At 48.5% G+C, this 20,101-nt stretch overlaps 9 protein-coding genes across 9 annotated transcripts; 6 read left to right on the forward strand and 3 right to left on the reverse strand.

Moving 5' to 3' along the window:
* Positions 1-286: 286 nt before the first annotated feature.
* N7458_002899 (uncharacterized protein) lies at positions 287-1,561 on the reverse strand (the record flags this gene model as incomplete). Its single annotated transcript, XM_056906282.1, has 1 exon — positions 287-1,561. The coding sequence occupies one exon, from the start codon at positions 1,559-1,561 to the stop codon at positions 287-289; it is 1,275 nt and encodes a 424-aa protein (XP_056770389.1).
* Positions 1,562-2,331: 770 nt separating this feature from the next.
* On the reverse strand, positions 2,332-2,653 carry N7458_002900 (uncharacterized protein; the record flags this gene model as incomplete). The annotated part of the gene is made up of 2 exons (XM_056906283.1): positions 2,332-2,594; positions 2,647-2,653. 2 exons carry the CDS (start codon positions 2,651-2,653, stop codon positions 2,332-2,334), a joined length of 270 nt encoding a protein of 89 aa, XP_056770390.1.
* Positions 2,654-5,946: 3,293 nt separating this feature from the next.
* N7458_002901 (uncharacterized protein) lies at positions 5,947-7,159 on the forward strand (the record flags this gene model as incomplete). Its single annotated transcript, XM_056906284.1, has 2 exons — positions 5,947-6,730; positions 6,846-7,159. 2 exons carry the CDS (start codon positions 5,947-5,949, stop codon positions 7,157-7,159), a joined length of 1,098 nt encoding a protein of 365 aa, XP_056770391.1.
* A 1,343-nt stretch (positions 7,160-8,502) lies between these two features.
* On the forward strand, positions 8,503-8,825 carry N7458_002902 (phospholipase C; the record flags this gene model as incomplete). Its single annotated transcript, XM_056906285.1, has 2 exons — positions 8,503-8,527; positions 8,641-8,825. The coding sequence occupies 2 exons, from the start codon at positions 8,503-8,505 to the stop codon at positions 8,823-8,825; spliced, it is 210 nt and encodes a 69-aa protein (XP_056770392.1).
* A 1,258-nt stretch (positions 8,826-10,083) lies between these two features.
* Positions 10,084-10,559, forward strand: N7458_002903 (uncharacterized protein; the record flags this gene model as incomplete). The annotated part of the gene is made up of 3 exons (XM_056906286.1): positions 10,084-10,319; positions 10,387-10,469; positions 10,540-10,559. 3 exons carry the CDS (start codon positions 10,084-10,086, stop codon positions 10,557-10,559), a joined length of 339 nt encoding a protein of 112 aa, XP_056770393.1.
* Positions 10,560-12,262: 1,703 nt separating this feature from the next.
* N7458_002904 (cysteine hydrolase family protein) lies at positions 12,263-12,943 on the forward strand (the record flags this gene model as incomplete). Its single annotated transcript, XM_056906287.1, has 2 exons — positions 12,263-12,673; positions 12,731-12,943. The coding sequence occupies 2 exons, from the start codon at positions 12,263-12,265 to the stop codon at positions 12,941-12,943; spliced, it is 624 nt and encodes a 207-aa protein (XP_056770394.1).
* A 455-nt stretch (positions 12,944-13,398) lies between these two features.
* On the forward strand, positions 13,399-14,705 carry N7458_002905 (uncharacterized protein; the record flags this gene model as incomplete). Its single annotated transcript, XM_056906288.1, has 2 exons — positions 13,399-13,505; positions 13,550-14,705. The coding sequence occupies 2 exons, from the start codon at positions 13,399-13,401 to the stop codon at positions 14,703-14,705; spliced, it is 1,263 nt and encodes a 420-aa protein (XP_056770395.1).
* Positions 14,706-15,754: 1,049 nt separating this feature from the next.
* N7458_002906 (C2H2-type zinc finger protein) lies at positions 15,755-18,568 on the forward strand (the record flags this gene model as incomplete). Its single annotated transcript, XM_056906289.1, has 6 exons — positions 15,755-15,878; positions 15,944-15,998; positions 16,099-16,273; positions 16,312-16,716; positions 16,800-17,513; positions 17,621-18,568. 6 exons carry the CDS (start codon positions 15,755-15,757, stop codon positions 18,566-18,568), a joined length of 2,421 nt encoding a protein of 806 aa, XP_056770396.1.
* Positions 18,569-19,134: 566 nt separating this feature from the next.
* Positions 19,135-20,082, reverse strand: N7458_002907 (uncharacterized protein; the record flags this gene model as incomplete). Its single annotated transcript, XM_056906290.1, has 3 exons — positions 19,135-19,446; positions 19,523-19,612; positions 19,705-20,082. The coding sequence occupies 3 exons, from the start codon at positions 20,080-20,082 to the stop codon at positions 19,135-19,137; spliced, it is 780 nt and encodes a 259-aa protein (XP_056770397.1).
* Between the last annotated feature and the right edge of the window lie 19 nt (positions 20,083-20,101).

Genomic DNA, 20,101 nt, shown 5'->3' on the forward strand with positions numbered 1-20,101 from the left:
AATATTGTTCGCGGAGGGCAAGGAGGTCGGCTTATTGTCCAATACGTTGAAGGACCCGGAAAGGCCCAATGAATCGTGGGATTAACTTCTTGGAGGGTAGTTTGAGCTTGAGGTTTTTGTAGAAAGAAGGACGAGATCGCGGAATTTGTACTCTTGGGGCTCATGTTTTGAATTGTAGAACTTGACCTGCGAACCCAGGGCCTTCTTGAGGCGGAGATGGTTGCATTGCTTTAATTAATCGACTAGGGCCTATATGACAGGTGCTTTCATCGCATTCCAGAACAACTCAAACCTCAACCCAGTCGCTCATCTCACTTGTAGCACCCAGTTCTAAAATATTCGCCATTTCCCTCTTGTCCGGGGCGACGATCGTTTGCCTTGCCTTTTCGCTGTGCCAGATCTCCGGGTTATAGAACTGAATCGGGAGGTCCTCGTTGACGAGCTCCAGGCTGTTCATAATGAAACCCGCAAACGTCGAAAAATCCGAGCTTGCGTCCTTTTCTGATTTCCGACTTTCTGCAAGGTCGAGAGCTGCCAAGAATTGTTGAAACCAGAAGTGCTTGTGGGTGAGTGCGTCAACCAGAAGACCTGATACTTCTGAGAAGAGCTCCGTTGCACGTTGAATCCGGAGCGAGGACGCTTCCTCTGAATCTTGGGACTTTACGTCGGTAACGAGATTTATATACAAGAAGAGCAGCAGGTGTTTATGACCTTGAATCACCGGATTTCTTGCATTAAGCTCCCGCGACCAATCCAGAACTAACGTCGCGCGAAAGGAAAGCTCTTCGACTGAAGGTTCGAGGGAGTCGATTTCCGTAAGAAAAAATTTCATTCGTTGCACAAAGATTGGATTGTCATTTGAAATCCAAGATTTCTTAATCAATGAGTTCAGAGGCCGAATATCGGGGGGGATATATTGCGAACGAGCTTCCATGCTGTACCAAACCTTTCGAGAATAGCACCGTTTCCAGCTTTCACTATCAATTTCGACCAGGTCCTTGAAGCCGCTAAACGGAAGACGAGAGGCTGGACTTCTGCAGCCCATCCCCTCCTTTTCTGATTGCGGATTGATCACATATAGAGATTGTAGGGCAATCTGCACAACCTGAATCCAGAAATATGCTCTTGTTTTGGAGTACGGAGATATGGAAGGGTAACTTTTCCGTAGGCGCATCGTGCTCCTCTCAAGTGCGAGAAGTGCCCGCGCTGTGACGCCGATTCTGTGTAAATCCTTCTTGTAGACGTACTGGAGAATCCCAAAGGCGTATCGCAGCAGTCGATCTGGGTCCTCTTGAACCGCGGACAGATCAGTTGACTGATCAGGCATGAATGATACCCACGGGAGAGGCTTCGAGGTCGGGGGTAACCAGTTCTTTGTGGCATGGCTGGACCAGAATTCGCTACTCCAATAATACCCTTTCCAAAGTTCGGAATCCATGAGTGTGGGAGAGTGGCGTAGAACCCCATAAAAGCCCCTCAAGCCTGGAAAGTCTTGCATCCCCTTCTGCTTCCGATAATCTTGAATGGCATATTGTGTTTGTAGAATCCAGAATAGGACCATGGTCCTGGAGCCAGTCAGATTTTCTTTCAATGCTTGTCGAGCAGTGGAGTTTTTTTTTTTTTTTTGCTTACTTGTGTCGCGTTTTTTCAAACCATCGAGGTGACGTCCTGCTCAGGCCGTTCATATACCTGTCAAAGGTACTTGCGATATCAAAGCAAGTTTCTCTAGTTCCCACGGATGGTAATGGGCTGATCGCGTGTTCTTCCACTGATTGCAATACGACCATGCAGAGAGCTTTTATAAGATTATAATGACTCCACTCAATAAAAACACCTTTTTGTAAGTATTCCCAAAAGACCTCAGGATCCATATCGTCCTGAGCAATTTCCCTTTCAACGAGCCTCTGTAGAGCGAGATCCTTCTTTGGAGGCCCAGATGCTGGTAGTCGAGGGGAATTGTCTCTGGGGCCTCTCATTGTAGCGAACATGTCTTCTAGTACGTTAAATGTCCCTTCCGCGGACTTTGCGTCCAGCCTGTGAGTGAGTACCTTTCCGGAAATTCTGCCTCTATAGTTTTCAAGCTCCTTCTCATATTCTTGGCGAAGAGTATTGATTCTGGCTCGCTTAAATCCCCAGTCAGCTTGCTTGTTGAAGGCAATCCAGATATACTTTGCCCCGATATTGGCCATATCCTGCAGTAAAGGAGAAAAGGATACTGGCACTCGATCGGCAGGATTTCCACAGTCATGAAGATAGATGACCAATGTGGCTGGAGAGAGGTGGTGCCACGCCAGCTGGCGAGATTTTTGATCACCTTTTTGGGCCAGGATGTCAGCGTACTAAATCTTTTCCAGGGACCGTGTAAATGATCATAAAGGGGTATGAAACCATACCTCCTATCTCCCAGATATGCCAATTGTAGCCTTTTGGGTACTCCACCGTCTCGACATTGACGTTGACGGTATGATTCGGGTGCTCTCGGACCTGCTCGAACTTCAGGCGATCGAGAAACGTGGTTTTGCCACATTCATAATCCCCTATCAGGAGAACCTTGTGTTCAACGGGTGCAGACCCGCAAAGCCATTTGGCGAGAGCTGCCATAGGCCGTGTTAGCTGGGTAGGCATACCAAGCTAGAAGCAACGTACCACTCATGGTTGCTTGGCTGACAAGTGAAAGTTCTTGCTTATGTGCTGATCAAAGTCTGGGTTTTGAGCCTCTTTGGGTACTATAAATCCGTGCACCGAGCGGAGATTTATCCCTCGACGGTAATCGTGGTGCCTGTAACAGGCAGAATGGATTTGCGGCACTTTTGACATCATTCGACGTGTTCAATACGAAGAATGAAGGTTTCGGGAACTGAACTGAAGTAACAAACACGTGGTCCTTGTGCTACTCGTATTGACCCACCTCCTCACGGCTAGTCAGCAGTATTACCGATTGCCTCTCCGACCTGCGAGCCTTAGAAGTGAAACTTGGTCCAGGGAAGGGAAAGAAGCTGATGAGGAAAGCAGGTTTACGGGCCTTAAAATGACCCCTGAAACTCGCACAGTTAGGGTTATTCAGAACCTCGAGAAACATAAATCTTCATTCTTATCATCACAGGTGGACCAGACGTACGTTTATCGAACACGATATTACGACTCTGTATAACTAACTAAATAACTGCATAGTTCTCTAATAGTCGGCGTGGCCCAGAATACCGATCGCATTGTTCAAAATATAGATAATAGGAAGTTAGAAGGCGCGATAGAGGCAGGGTTTGAGTTATTCTCCGATCGAGACGAAGTCCAATGTCTCAGGCACTAGGACCGAGCTCCTCTAGTAGATAATGGAATGGGCTATATCACCGTCCGAAAAATGCTTTTTCTGGTTAAAGGGAATAGCTAGGACAGGAAAATCCACAATATCTCGGACTATAGTAAGGACGTTCAAGGACACTAACTATCTAGGCGCTAGCTTTTCTTCAAGACGGGTAAAGGGGATAGAGGGAACGCGAAGAAGTTCTTCCTAATCTTAATTAGGCAACTGATGCTTATGATTTCTGAGCTAAGGCTTAGCGTCCATGTAAAGAGATACTCTACGAGTCAGGGTAGAGGCCTGTCGATCAGGTAGAAGAAAGGTACCAAGTCAGATTGTTCAAAGACTGTTTCTTGGGGAGGTAGAAACCTCCCCCTCATGGCCCAATTTATGTACAGTCTTCTTCTAAAACAGGAAGGAGGGGTAAACGCGAGATAAGGAGAAAACACGAGAGATGGTGTAACCCTATACAGGGTCCTTCTCTGCAGAGGCTCTCTGTCGTGTAGATAACGAAAGGTTGGCGGTTCACCGCCGGAGAGCTGCCGTTCTGCCAGCCATCTCAGGCCTTAAAAGCTTAAGGCACCAACATAGGAATAACCTCATGACAGGTTGGTATATCATAACAGTGCAAAAGGTACTCGATAATGACCCTAACATTGCGTCAAAATCACTAAAGGGGCAGTTTACAAAACTACTCCGTTAACCGCTACTTTATCTTAACTAAGTCGGCCGACAACCTCGAATTACTTTGATAGTAATCGACGCCGTAGACGAATATAAACATGATTAAGATGTCCGAAACATAATTCGATTTCTACCTCCATAGAAGGCAAAAGCGGTTCGCCTTCGGATCTTCTTGACTAGTAGGCCTGACCGCCTAATTAGCCTCAGCTTTTCAGAGATCGCAGATCATAAATATCAGGTCCTAGCTGAAGGGTAGGCTGGGTAGCTCCTAAGCCCGGCGGAACGATCGCTGATAACTTCTAACGACGACCCGCAAGAAACGCGTAGTAGTCGGCGCTAATAGCCTAGGGATTCCTAGGTTAGAAGAGGCCGAATGCTACACGAGCCACGACTAAGATGATACACCTTCGTCTTGCTCTTATTCCCCGTTAAGCTATCGAACTTGCGATAAGCCTGCTCCATCGCATTAAAGGGCTTCGTGTTACGACTAGGAAGAGATTCAGGATCAATCTTGTGCCGTTTGACGAGAGTATCGAAGCTAGAGAGGAAAAGGAAGAAACAAAGGTATCTCAGAAGGTGAGGACTTCAGTACACAGCAAACAGGCAAACATCCCAAACCCCGAACCAGATACCTCAGGCACCAATCCCGTGGAATGAAGCTATTCCCAGACTTCGAAGTCACAGTCGTCCAGTCGTCACACTTCGTAAGGTCCTCTAAAGCCTCCGCAATCCCTAGAGAACGCCCTGTGGCTACCTGTCGATCCTGGCATTAGCCTCTGTCTCGCTTGGCCGGAACGTCTTTGTCTACTCTAGCAGAACACTAAGATCGGAAGCATCACCGAGGACTCCCGTCGCCGGCTACTTTATTAAGTAACTATGCATGAATGCGAGAAATGTTAGGAAGGGACTCGCAAGGACACGTGCCGAACCCCCTAGAGTAACACTGTCGATATAGTATCGAAGATGTGGCCTCTAGCACACACTCCACCCCTTGAGGCTCGATATCTGCCGTAGGATCGAACTTCCTTACCGAAGTCCGTAGGCAGTTTATATACCAAAAGAATTTCGCGCGAAGCGGCTACGTGAGGGTTGCACGATTCTAGCGAGTACGGGCACGACGAGTGGTAGTACCGCGACGAGCTATCTCTTCGATAACAAGGTGAAAATCTCCCGAGAAGGCCATAAACGGTTCCAGAAAAAAATCGGGTCTAGGGGCTTTTTTGAAGAATAAAGTGCGATTAGGGGCAACTCCTATATAACTAAGGAGGAGACATAGAAAGAATCGAGCAAGAATCGTTGTCATGAATGTAACCTAACTCCGCTCAATCTTGTTGCTGGTCTCTTCCATCATGTCATAGTCTGCGAAAAGGCGCATGAAATCAAACCAAAAAAAAAAACTCGCTGGTATCCTCCGAATACGACCGTAGATACGGGAAGAGATCGTTCCTATTACGGAGTGGAAGTATGACGATCCGCAATCCCTGGTGGAGCCTAAGTTCGTGATCAGGACCCTTTCTACGGAGTAGGATTCAGCTCATGTGTTAAGACTCAATGGCCTTCAATGGCCTTGTTGCTCTTTCTCATCCCCGCTTTCCCGTTTTTCCATGGGGACAGCTGCTTGTTGACGACAATGGCCAGAGGATAGGTGCCTGTGTGATCCTGGAGGCTCTTTCCCTTAAAACAGAAAAGCGGGTCCAGCTATCCAAATTTGGTGCCAATCTAAATAATTATGTACGACACCTGAATCTGCCTGAAACGGGAGATGACTGCACCAGTATTTTCCAAATGCAATTCCCACCGCCGAGATTTTGCAAAGGGAATTATGTCCATTTCACTTTTATATCAAGTGGGGTCCCTTCTTCGAGAACAGGGCCCCTGCTAACCCCGCCAATACAAAATTCCGCACTTCCTCCACACTTAAAATGTTTGAAGGCCTTTCAGTCTTTCACAATCTTCAACAATCAATGGCGTCTTCTCCCCGCCAACTCTCCCTCGGCGCTGAGGATTCCCAACCCAAGGCATTGGTTACGTCATCGAATATTGAGGACTTCTTCCTCCCAGTTATCCTTTGCCTCCATGACAGTGGTTCCTCCGCAACAATCTTCCAATCTCAACTCCGGAATATGGAACAGGAACTTGGTAATAGGTTCCGTTTTGTATATGTCAATGGTCCATTTCCCTCGAATCCAGACCCAAAGGTCCTCCCTGCCTTTGAATCAGCTGAGTCATTCTACAGCTGGGTAAAAGACATGCCGACTTCAGAGTCAGAAAAGGAAGACCTTCCTCAAGAGGAAATCGACAGCATTGACAGAGTCCTAAACCAAGCAATAATGTTCGAGGGCAGACCGGATAGGATTTGGGGTATCCTAGGCCTTGGTCAAGGCGCCAGATTAGCGGGTGGTTTGATCTGTCGCGAGGGCGATCGGATAGAAAACGGCGAGAAATTCAGAGCTCTGAAGAATCTGCAGTTCGGAATTATTATCAGTGGAGTATGGCCGCCAATTATGCTCACGGAGCAAAAGAAAGGGTGGATAGACGTTCTCGGCTTGCAGCAGCTTCCAACTCTATACGTTTGGGGAAGACAAGCTCCTGATCATAGATCATACATGAAAATGGTCTCCAAATGTGATTGGCTGCATACGTACACATATGAGTTGGAAGGGGCCCAATACCTGCCGGTGACGGAGAAGGAAACAGAGCAAATCGCGAGAAGAATCTTTCAGTTGACTCGGGTGCCAATCCTTTGGGGTAGGCAGAGCATATTCTTCACCTAGTCTAGATGATGGTAGGTATATATTGACTCGTCTTGCATCAAGCCGGATGCGACTTTATACAGAATAGACTGACCATTCCATCCGTGCAGTTTGTGTGATCCCTTTCCGGTTCCTCTCAACGCCTGATTACGGGGTCGCAAAGCTTGCACCACTCACAAGAGGCGTGTCATCCGAATTGCGAAATGCAGTGGTTTTGGTCCTGGACACTGGTAATTTTGGAGTTGCTGATGTCTGGAATGTATTGACAAAGGTGCAACTTATCTCGGTGTGGAGCGTGTATTTGTGTGGACCAGGCCCAGCAGCCGCCCAACGGAGGACACGTCTTGATATCATGCCAGGCGTCGCTGTCACTGATGCGGCCGAGATGGTCGAACCACTCTTGACCGCCCGGGTTCCAAAATGAGCTCTGAGGAGTCCTTCCATTCCCAAAGGTCCGAATGAACAGTAAAGCTTTTCAAGAGCATCGGTATCGTGCTATGGTTCTGCTCTCCTGCAACAGCAGCATACATCAGCGTCGGCCTCTCATTATTCCGTGTATTGATGTCTGCACGGCGGTCAACCGCCATTTCCATGGTCTGTACCATTCCCTTCCGAGCGGAAACGTATAACGGTGTTTCTCCATAGATAGTACGGGCTTCAATATCCGTACCACTCTCAAATAAAGTATATATAGCCATATCTCGGTCATGTATAGTCGATAATCGCCAAATGCAGGGCAGTCTTCTCATCCTCACCTGTCCCCTTCCTTCGATGAGCACCGAGCTAGAAAAGCGAGCGGACATGAGCATAACGCAAATCTTTCCTTTCAATTTTGAGATAATGAAGTGGTGTCCAAGAATCCTTATCGAGTGCGTTAATATGAGCACTATGCTCAGCCAGAAGTCGAATCGTGGCCCCATGCCCTTGTCCCGCCGCAAGATGGAGGGGAGTTAATCCTGTCGTATCGGGGCGTGAACATCCAATTCTTTCTCTTCAATTAAGAACCGTAGGATCTTCACGCTTCCCCCTATCGCGGCGGAGTGCAGAAGCAGGCGATCATACCGTCCCTCGTCATCGAGCAAATATGCGCTCCGGATTTATCAATGAGTCATAATATTTCTTGCATCCCCCCAACTAGCTGTCATATGAAGAGAAGCGTTCAGGTTAAATCGTGCTTCGGTCGGGTCAGCCCCGTTCTCTGCGAATTGTTGGATGACCGTACCGCGGAGGAGCGCATTCCGATCTTCGTTTGTCTCAGTATACGAGGTCTAATACCCATCGTCTCCACCACCTGGACCGGGAGATATTTGAAGGGAAAGACGTTCGAAGCGTCCACACGAGATCCATGTTCTTGGTGGAGAAAGATAATAGCTTGATTAATAGCGACGGACACACTGTCAGACACCGTGCCGTTTGTCCGCGAAGGAGGGGGGCCCCTTACATGTTTATTGAGGGGGATTTGGCGCCGCGAATGAATTAACGAAGGGGTGGAAGGAGGTTGTATATGAGAGACCGAAACCCACGGGCTGTTCTATAATGCTTTCTCACCTCGACCTACAGTTGAAACAACGGACCGCGCCAGTGCGAGCAGAGAATGACTTGCCACAATTATAATATGAGGAATAAGATGGAATTAGCCAACTAGTTAGTTTAAGGAGGCGCTCATCAAGCAATTTGATAACTCGCACAGGGAAGATTGGACATGCATGCAGGGATTGGGACACGGCAGCAGCGCAAGTATGGGCGAGCCTAGTACAGGAGGCAAACATGCTATTCGCCAACAGGGGTACATGTGAGTGAGCTCTTAGTACTTCACAATATTTCCCTTCAAGTGAGAGTTAGGATCAAAACAACCAATCTCAAAACGACTCTTCTTGATCAAGCATGTTATCTACCTCACCCTAGTTAGAAATCACTCCTTTAACAACATTGCCGGTTACGTGGACGATCACCCCGACTTCAATAACCTGCGCAAAGTTGACTACGAAAACAAATACACCAACCCCAATTGGGCCTGTGGGGAGAGCCTATGGAAAGCTGCGCTGCCTCATTCGAATCGGAGTGGGGCATCGCGGCGGTTGTATTTTTAAAAATAGACGCACCCGGTGACCGCAATCATAACAAGCGCGATAATTAATATTCTAGACGCGGCACACGAAGGATGGTGAGGAGCGAAACGTAGGGTAGACACAAGCTAGCGGAAGCAACAGCGCGGTCGCGGGAGAAGGATAGACAAGGAGTATAAAACGAAATATGATTACAGAACGCAGGTCGACCGAGTCCAGTCGAGAAGTCAAACAGAGAAGGTGTACTCCGTATACAGATACAGAAAGATACGCCTAGCCTTAAAACCAGGACAGACCAGTCCAAAGGGAGCGAAATAAGGGCAAGACCAGGAGCCAATAAGCGAAGCGCGTAGCAGGACACCCTATACGCAGATCTACAGCCAAGAATTTTCGCAGAACGTGCATGTGAATCCGAGTTTATTAGTTCCCTTTCTCTCACCACGCTCGCTTCTGTGCATTTAAACATACAAGATAATATACCGCACTTATAAGACTTGGATGAAAGATACAATCTGTGATGGCCGCTCATATTCTAACCAGTTTGGCGTAGAAGGCTGATTTAAAGGAAAGCTTATTTAGGGGCTTTTTGACCCGGGGAGAGGAGCGCCAGTCTTGTCCGACTGCCATTGATCTACGCAGGAATCTCCACTTCGATCCAGCCTAATGTCCGAGTCGACGATTCCGACAGGCCAAGGAGCTCCCAAGTCTTCATTTCAGTACTGTGCCATCCCTCTCGGTACGGCTGCGCCCCACCTTACTTTCTTTCCCCATCGTACCTTCCAATTTGATCAATTTCAGACTATTTACACGATTTATCAATGGAAAGTGTGGTTATCCAAAAAAAGAAAAAATTACATCCGCTCTCTCTTGCGCTGCCATTGCTGCTTCGATCAATACTTCGCTCTCCTGTATATCTCAAGGTGTGGCGTGTGGCTGTACAGGCTCTTATACTCCTTATCCAGGCGCTTCTTGTCGGCGACAGCTTCCTTAGCCTTCCTTTCTGCAATTGACCGATTTGTATCGTGTGTTTTTAATGTAACAGTCTGGCTAATGCCAAGGCACAGATGCGAGATAATATAATCGTATGCCCGAAGACTGACTGGATATTAAGTTCGAGAATACGAGTCTGATCTCCGACGAAAAGCATTAGTCAACATCTGATATTTTCTTGGAAAACGCAACTTGACAGATATATAAATCGATGGTTGCTTCAGCCTACAAGCAATAAAATAATCTCATCGGATTCTTCAACCTTAGGAAAAACATTTTTAATCCTATCACCATGAAGTTTGTTTCTCTTGCTCTTGCTATTATGCTCCCTGTGGCTTCCTTGGCCGGAGCGGACACTCGTCATGGTCTCGAGAAGCGAGACACTTACGCCTATACCGAAGTCGATGGCCTCGCCTATAGACATTGCCCGAACACATCATGCGATCTTATGGGTCGACTTGACGCGGGGACTGTTCTATATCTATATTGCTACACCAGAACAGGAACAACCGAGGTAGATGGCGACTAGTAAGTGGCCCTTTCCTTCGCAGGTTATATCTTGACTTGAAGTCTTAAATGTCTAACAAGACCGCAGCGGCTGGGCCCAGATAACTCAACCCGCAAATCTCGCAAACTACTGGGTGGCTCTTGCCAACGGTAAATATGTTACGTGGTCTAGTAAGTCTATGGATTCCATCCTTATGAATTCAAAGGGCGTTGCATGTCTAACTAGTGCGTCCTTCTATAGGTGACTTGCCCGCTTGCTAGTTGGCCTGCCTTTCTACAGAAAGTCTCCGGATCTGGATTAGCTACGGAGCTGACCTTCAACCGCTTTGTATCGCTATTCTACCGTATTATTTGCTGTATTAGTGCCTTCACCTGTAGTACTTTATAAGTATTTTTCTATGCTTGATTTGATTTGATTTGATTTGATTTGATTTGATTATTATTTAACGTCGCCAGCAGGTCACGTGGCAAGTGACCCGCTACCTATAGACAGTGCTCGACTGCGCCAATGAAATATAAATACTATTTCCGTTCTGTGATATTATCACATGATTACGGTAAGCCTAGTGGGCAACTTGAGAAAATGTTTCAATCTTTGTATCAGGGAGATTTCCAATAGAACTAACTGGTCACTGAAGAGATGCAGCATCCTACTTCTCAATCCACCCGGCTACTATAGTGGCTATTTAATCAGTCCTAATTCAGTCTCAACAATAAAGATAGATATTACCTTATCCACCCTCCCTTTATTTTTGTTGTTCTTAGTCGAAACGATATATCGCTTCTGAGCAATGCCTTTCTTTTACGGGTCAATCCAAAAGAACAAGATGAATTCGGTACCTACGGACGAGAGTATCGAAGCTGAAGAGGAAAGAGAAGAAAAAGAAGGTCAGCCAGAAAGAGAGGGCTCAAGTACCCAGCCAAAAGGCAAACCTCCCAAACTTCCAAACAGATACCTCAAGCACCAGTCCCGCAGAATGAAGTTATTCCCAGGCTTAGGAGTCACAGCCGTCACACCTTTCTCCAGTTGTCAACGTCGTCGCCGATAAATCTCGGGACTATTGGGTTGCTTTTTTCTATTCGTAAATAAATCAGGAATAGACATGGCCTCGAAGCGCAGTCCTGTTAAGCAGACCGAGAGAATGAGAAACCGATGTCATATAAAAGGAAAAGAACAAAAACGAAGCGGTAAGGACTGACGCCCAGAAAAAATCTTGTGATCTAAAGAGACGAAGCGCTTGACGGCTCTTGGACGAAGTGCGCTGAACAGGAGCTACGGTTGACGGGGGGCAGGATCTCTTTAAGAATTAGAAAAGCTGACTTGAGTATGGTCCAGCGGCTAACAGAAGAACCTTTCCTATTTTGCAATTGTCGGTTACAATGGGATAACACAAAAGACGAGACATGACGACATCCCTGATTGTCTCCTCTGAGTGCCCTGAGTGAAGGGTGAGCAGATCCCTGAGCAACCACGAGTGCTCAGGGAGCATACGGAAATAGTTGGCCAAAACAAATCACGTGTGAGTTCGATGACTAAGATTCTGGTAAAAAGGCCGCTTGAAATGGCCTCAAGAGTAGCCGTTTTCGGCGCCGAATTTACCGTTACCTAGCGTTGTGGTGTAGTAGAGTATCGATTTATGGAATAGACTATGCGGAATGCTCGACTCATTTCCCCTCACTGTTATCGACTCCGATCGCAGAGATCAGGCCCGAGAAACATTCTCACTGATTTGCCTACTAGCCCCTTGACATTTTCAAAACGAGGCAGATAGGACCTTGCTATCGGCTGTCGGTACTCAGAGTATGCTGTATCCCGGAGTTCAGGTGGGTCAAGTCCGAGCATAGTACCAAAATAACGATGCAGTCCGACCTAGAGCTGGGAGAGACTTGAATTTATACTCACACATACCCATATTCATCATGTTATTCTAAAAATTGACAAGTACGACAAAAATCCATCTACAATGTCTTTTCCCGGTACCCCCGTGAGCTTTGGAAAGCGCTATGCCATCCTCAACCTGGATTGGATGACCGTGCTGTTAACTGCGGCTGAAGGGACGCCGCAAGGCAGGACAGTGGTGGAAAACCTCTCCAAATGGCACGAAGCAGTTCATCAAAAGAGCGACCGCCCACTCACCATCTACACAACTCTGGCGTTTAACCGTGGCCAGCCTGAATTGGAAGCGAAAAAACCATTTGCTCGATTAATCGAGTCGTTTGGAACGTTTGAAGTCGGCACTCCTAGCGCGGAGATTGATCAGCGGTTCGAATTGGATGAACAGGATATTGTTCTTCGAAAGACTAGATGGTCTGCTACTACGGGCAACAATCTGGAGCAGATCCTGAGAGCACAGGGTATTGATACCGTTGTTATTGTAAGTATCGCACAATGGAGCCAATTTCTATGATTGTCTTAACTCGGATTGATATAGTCTGGTCTCACTCTTTCGGGTGTGGTGATGGCTACCGTCTACCGCTTATTCGATCTGGACTACAATATCATTGTCATTGGGGACAATGTTCTGGAGCTTCCGCCAGACCAGCATACAATGTTTCAAAAGGTGATGCTTGAAGAACTTCTGCCTAAGATGAACCAGAAAGTTATCTCACTAGAGCAAGCTCTGGAGGCATTGAACGAGGCATGAATGGGACATTCCGAGGGCTCGTTGTGAGTATAGCTCCGCAGAGGCTTTGGGTTTATCATGATGTAATTACGTTAGACTTGACTTGCCTTGCACATATTAGATGAAATGGCCAAAAAATAAAAAAATTTGCTTGAAAAAGGAGGGTATTGCTTTAGGTACGTACCTGCAAAGCGTACATACAGTACAATGTGGCACCCGCGCAGGCCCCACCGTGGCCTGCGGACTTGACCGGATCTGAGTTTCTCAACTCCGGAGATCGGGTCAGCTTCGAGAGCGCCACCAGCCCTAATAGGCTGACAAGGACAATTCTGAGTTGGATTCCAGAATCAAATTACCAGGAACACTTGCTCCCGACTACATTCCCGCAATTGCTTGTCTAGCGTAATTTGGCCTTACCATTCCGGTGAATCAAGCAAGCCTTCTGAATTGTGGGTTTGCCATGAGAACATCTAGATATGCGACTTCGCGCCAAAAGGCATGCCAACAATGCTCGAATTCCAAGGCAAAATGTGATCGCCAAAGCTCCGGGTGTACTAGATGCAGACAACGCGGTCTCCTCTGCGTCTATCGTCGGGCAGGATCCTCGGAGGACTACACGTTATCCAGCGCCAACGATGAGCAAGAAAGGCCCAGTCCAGTTTCCGTGTCTGATGACTTGGTGCCGAGTCTCCATGAGGGCAACACGGAGAACTGGAATTTAGTGTTACCTACCCCTCTAACCTCACACAACTCCTCACATACAACGCGAGAACTTTTGGATGATCCCATGCCTATAGCTCTATCTTCCTCGGAGGGCCGCAATTCAAGCCCCCAGGGTGTCACGCCTGACTGTCTTGACTTTTCAGGGTTGAATCTTTGCTGTCCTATCAATGTGGATGAAATAATCACCCGCTGGATGAACTCATATATCCCAATTCCCGGGCAGAAAATCAAGACCTATCCTCCTGGGGTGATTGAGTTCATGACCAAGATGTTGAAGGCATTTGCTGGTGCAGCAACCCGTGGCCGAAGACTGTCATTTATTCACCATACACAGATGACCAATCAGCAGGCAAACTCACCGTTATCAACATGTTTGAGTTTGATCCGTATCTGTGAAAATCCACTGCCTGGGAGTGAACAAGCTGCCACGACGGTTCTCCAGCGCGAGATGAGAAATATCATTGAGCAACACAGCCTGTACAAGAATGATCTGACTATACTTTCCGAGTTTCAAGCCTATCTCATTTACCTTTTGGTGTTGTATTTCCGTCTCGGCGAGAGTCTGCATCGCCTGCGTTCAGAGACCGACGATTTCACTCGCCAAGCCCTAATCAACCTACAGACCATCGCACACTACGCTTGCCGACAAGGACTAACATGCGTGGCCGATCAACAGAGGGCACGTCCAAGGTGGGAGGAGTGGATTGTGGCCGAGGCTAAACGACGAACTCTCTACGTGATGTATCTCTTTGACAGTATCCTAGCCTCACGAGATAACCTGTCGATTTTCCTTGGCACCGAATTGCACGGTCTTCCCGCGGCAGCTAGTAAAGATCTATGGGAAGCGACGGATCGTGGGGACTGGGAGAGAAAGTACAATATGTTCCTTGCGGAGTGGAGTGAATTAGGTCCCACAATTGATGAGATGTGGCCGATTCCTGAAGACATGGACGATTTGAGCATTGCGAAACGGCGGTCCAGGGTAGATCGGTGGCTTGAGGATGTCGATGAATTTGGGACGATGCTGTATGCAGTTACCGTGTGTACACATGCAGGGTAATTCAATTATCTTGTGGCTGTCGATTGCCCACTGAATTATGATTGTGTAATGTGACGAGTCCCACTTGACTATGAGAGGCAATGTGTATGATATGTGTTTTTCGCCATGACTTGGCAGTATTCGTCGCAAGTATAAATGTACAACATAATGATTTGGGGTGAATAATCTCCGGGAATAGTATAAATAAAGCAAACCCTGGGTTAATAAGAATAATAATAACATCTCCGCCACTCAACTGCCGCGGAGCCACGTCGGGCAACAGGAAAACGCGGCTCTTCCGCGGTAATTCGATTGTACTGTTGTTCCGGCCGACCTACTAAGGCCAAGTTAGTACTATAGATAGCTATGCAATTTCATAGAGAGACACTGATTGTATTTGTTCTCTTTCCAAGCTTCTCTTCTTTATCATATACACTTAGTTATCTACCATGCCAACTATAGCTGTGAAGTACGAGGCAACTATTCGCTGGTACTTTCCGTATCCCCTCGGGCTCTCCGCACTAGTGGAGCCTGTGCATTTCTTCCGCATCGCCGGATTTCATAAGGTCTGGAGTATATCTTCATATGTTCATAGCTGTAGGTAGGTATCCTATAGTTATTTAGTCCTTCTCCTACTAAGATATTACTAGGCTATCTATAGTATGACCGTACGCTTCAGCCATCCTTCCCCTCAGCCACCACCATGCATGCCCTGTACACAATTGAGACCCAATTCTACCTACGATCCCCCCTGTACCTGCTCAGCATTGACTTGTCCTACCAACCTCCGATGCTAGACATATCTTTCAGAAATCCCACGTGACCATCGTCTCCTCACTTGGCCTGTGAACGTGCCAAAAATCCCAAAAAAAGACCAGACCACCCTAACCAGACCCAAATCCCGTCCCGAAGTCCCCTCCCCCCAAAATCCCAGAAAAAACCAAAACCCCACAATTCTTTTTTCCCCGCTCAGTTCCTAACGGACCTCAAATTCTTTCCCCTCTTCTTCCCCCCAAATCCCGCAGAAACCCCAACCCTATCTCCTCTCCCCAATCCAGACAAAATATACCATGGAAGACGACAAGTCTGCGAAAGTCAAGAAGAAGAGTGCCACTCACCGCAAGTCCTTGTCATGTGAATATTGCAGTCGCTCGTTCGCTCGCTTGGAACATCTCCAACGCCATCTCCGCACCCGTTGAGTAACCCCCCTCCTTCGACTCCACGAGTCCTGTCGACTCCTCCCTAACGTCGGACAACAGATACCAAAGAAAAGCCCTTCTCATGTGACATTTGCTCCAAGTCCTTCGCGCGGAGGTAAGTCCATGACGTTTCCTGGGTTTCCCCTTGCTCCTCTTGCGTCCCCTCCCCCAGCCCCCAATGCCCACCCCCAATTGCTTATATCGGGGATTCACAGTGACCTGCTGGTGCGACATGAGCGATTGGTGCACCCTGCCGAAAGTGCGGCCGGTCGAGAACACCGTGCCCATAACGGCGATAACCATCACCACGAGATTTCAATCCAGTCGACGATAATTCAACCCGCTGCCCACCATGAATCCCGCATGCTAGAGCTGGCCGATGCCATCCCGGTCCATACCCAAGTACCCCCTCCCCCCCCGAAGTGCAGGTCCAACCACCCCCGATCGTCGAGACCACCCACTTCAATCCTTCCTGGGGCTACGACCTGAATCTACTGTCGCACGCTGCAAGTCATGTCGCATTGGAAGGACAGCAGGAGAATCTGGAGTCCATTCGGAAAACATCCCATGCGATCGGCACGCCATCCCAATCCCTACCACCGGTTCCGGAGAGAGGAATTACCGATAATTATGGTGTAGAACCGTCAATTCTTGACCTCACGGACCTGGGTGACCCGGTCCAAGACTTTACTGTCTTTCTCGAGAGTGTAGGCTTGTCATCCGACTGGGACTCTGGAGTCTTCTCCTCGGTCGAAGAACCCATGTTACCGCCAAGTCTATCAATGGACTCCAAGCCGCAAATTCGCGAGGCCGCCGCATCGACGAGGTTAGGGGTGACCTAATGAGCGATCCACGCGGGCCGGCAGACGAACAGCCCTCCTTCTCAAATTTCGGATCCAGGTTACCGTCTCTACAGCCCGAGTCTCACGACATTGAGGATCGCATTGGACTCTCCGATGAGGGCTCCCGACCCGCATGGGATATAACCAATGCCGATCGACAAGTCTTTGTTCAGAAATTGGAGGAGTTCTCATTTGTCCTGCCGAAGGGATTTGTTCCCCCGTCACGTCATACCCTATCTCGCTTCTTCGCTGGCTATATCAATGGCTTGAATGAGCATCTTCCCTTCGTGCACGTGCCGACCTTGTCAATTGCGAAGTGCTCTCCGGAGCTCACTTTGGCCACGGCAGCCGCCGGATCACATTATCGCTTTGAAAATGGCCGAGGAAATGATCTCTTCCATGCGGCCAAAGCAATTCTCTTAGAGCGGCTTCGCCGGAGGGACAGCCGACAAGTGCCTCATCCATCCTGGAATTATATCTCTCCTCCGTCGGGCTTCCATAATTCGCGGGGTTCGTCGATGATCTCGAACACAGCGAGCAGCCCGTTCCAGAGTCAGCATATGCCTAATCCGCCTGTGAACCCTTCTATCTATACCCTCGATGACTCCGACGCACATATGGAAGTGATAAGGACTTTTCTGCTGCTGACTGTGTTTGCGTCCTGGGAGAGACACCCGGAACTACTACGGGAGATCCTCTCATTGCAAAGCACGTTGGCACGACTCGTTCGAGAACACGGCTTGGCAGAGCTCCCTCCTCCCCCCGAGCCCATCAGTTGGGAAGAGTGGGTTCGTAGAGAGGGTAACAGAAGGACGAAGCTGATTGTCTACTGCTTCTTCAATCTCCACTCTATAATGTACAACATTCCCCCCTGATTCTAAACGGGGAGCTGAAGTTGAACATGCCCTGCTCCCATGACCTCTGGAAGGCCAACAATGCCGCTCAATGGCGGCGCCTTCAACGTGTCCGACAGGGCTCGGATGTCCCTTTCCAAGATGCATTTGCCCGACTCTTCATGAAATCCTCGACCTCTTTCCCTTCAGCTCCTATATCGCCCTTGGGTAACTATATCCTGATCCATGCCATTATACAGCAAATCTTCTTTGCTCGGCAACTCTGTCTATCTGCCCCGAACATGCATGGGACCAGCCTGCGACAGGAAGATCTCAACGTGTTGGATAACTCGTTGAGCGCCTGGAAGGCCCTGTGGAAACGCACGCCTGAATCCAGCATCGACCCCCAAAACCCTGCCGGCCCCATCGCTTTCACCTCGACTGCTTTGCTAGGCCTCGCATATATTCGACTGCACGTCGACCTAGGACCCTGTCGCCACCTTATCACCCAAGATCCACACCAAATCGCCGGAGCTCTCGGCGAATCCCCACCTCTCGTCCGCAGCCCAAGACTGATAATGGCACTCCTGCACTCCGCACACGCCCTCTCAATCCCAGTGCGACTGGGCATCGACTTCGTCGCTCGCACACACTCCTTCTTCTGGAGTATCCAGCACTCACTGTGCAGCCTGGAATGCGCATTCCTCCTCAGCCGCTGGCTCCTCGCCATCCCCGCGACCCAGTCCGAGCAGCGACTCTCGGAGCACGAGCGGAAACTCCTCCTGTGGATCAAGAGCATGATGGATGAAACCGATATGGCTGTTGATCCGCCCGGAGCGCCGGACCTGGAGTTCATGGCGAATCCGTATAAGGTCCGGCAGCTGAGCGTTGCGATTGTCCGCGTGTGGGCGCGCACGTTCAAGGGGAATACCAGCTGGGCGATTGTGGATTTGGTTGGGTCCAGTTTGGATGCTTATGCTGATCTCCTGGAAAGCTGGACGGCCTCCTAAGGAGAGGTTGAGAGGTGAAAACAGGCGGCTGCGAATGAACCCATCTCTGCACGACCACGTCTTGATCAATGGCGCAGCCACTTTAATGACCCTTTTTTTTCCTTGACTATTTTGCTTTTTTGTTTGATTTGATGAACACGACTATTCAGCGGAGTTTTGTATATGCGAGGTTTGAGGTTCTGGGATTGATCACTTTGGAATACTGTTCTTCATTTTTTTTTTTGACGGCCTGCTCTCATGGTTTCTGTATGTATTATGATTTTCAGCCCTTGTGATTGCTGTCTATACCCGGTGATGCGCGCGTTTCTTAGCTAGGACTTGGAATGATGATTTTGTTTGGCCCTAGTTGGTTCTTGCTTTTCTTTTTCGTTTTTAAAAATGATTTGGCCTTGGCTGATCTAATCAACGCATTTGATATCCCATAATATGATGCTATTCGGTCCAGTCTACCCTGTTCATTAAGGGCAATTTTTATTACTTTCATCAAGTCATAACATCTCACCCCTTCCAAATCCCTTCCACGCAAGCAGAAAAAGCCTGCCCACAAATGACAGTGTGGTACCTAATCAAGGCTTCTTCTGTGGCACTCTACCTCGATTCCTCATCACACTCGCAGGCACGAAACGCAACGCAGACATGGACTGGGCCAGCCCATCTATTTCCATGTCATCCGCCGTATCCGCTGCTCGACCAGGGGACTGAGGTTCCGCTCTTTGCGGAACAGTCGGTTGAGATACCGAGCTACGACGCCGCAGTCGACCCTCTTGGATGGAAGAGATGGACGCTGAGGAAATGCGGCGTCTGTGGCTTTTGTTTAGGGGTCTTAGTAGTGAGGTTTGTTTGTCGATGCCGTCGTTGATGATGTAGAAGTTGTAAGTCTGAGACGGGGTTAGTAAAATGTATATCTCAGTCAATACTTTTGGAAGGCAAAAGACAAAAGGAGTGAAGACGTACTCGTGGAAACATGTGCTTGTCTATCAAATGGAGCCGCCGTTTCTGTGGCGAAGAGCATTTACGCTCGCAGTCTTCAATGAAGCAGCCATACTATCCCAGGTCACCAATCCAGGTTAGCAGGCTGAATACTCGGAAGAAGTATATCCTGATTAAAACGGTTAATCAGTTTAATCAGTACTTACAGTCTTCTCCCCCCTCGCCCTCATCGCCGCCACAAGCGAATCATGATTCTCCTCGATATGAAGATTCAAGAAATGTGCCGTGGGAAAATTCTTGCTACACAGCGAACACCGATTAACATGCGCCTGCTGGTAATGCACCTCGTAGTCCTCGTACGAGGCGAACGCGAGCGTCTCGCGGTGCGGCGGTAAAGCGCAATGCATGACCTCGACGAACGGGACGGTGTCGGTGTCCCGGTGGAGGATTTTGCTACGATCGGGTGGTAACGTGGCCGTGCTGGGGGTTGAGGAGGATGGGGAGCTACTCCTGGAGGGTGAGTCCGGATTGAGGGAGGGACTCCGCGAGCGGCTTTGGGAGCGTGAACGTGAGCGTTTGGCCATTTTGGTGGCCGAGGGTTGG

This window comes from Penicillium daleae (assembly GCF_028827525.1).
Source record: "Penicillium daleae strain IBT 16125 chromosome Unknown utg000002l_segment0_segment0, whole genome shotgun sequence".
Taxonomy (NCBI): Eukaryota; Fungi; Ascomycota; class Eurotiomycetes; order Eurotiales; family Aspergillaceae; genus Penicillium; species Penicillium daleae.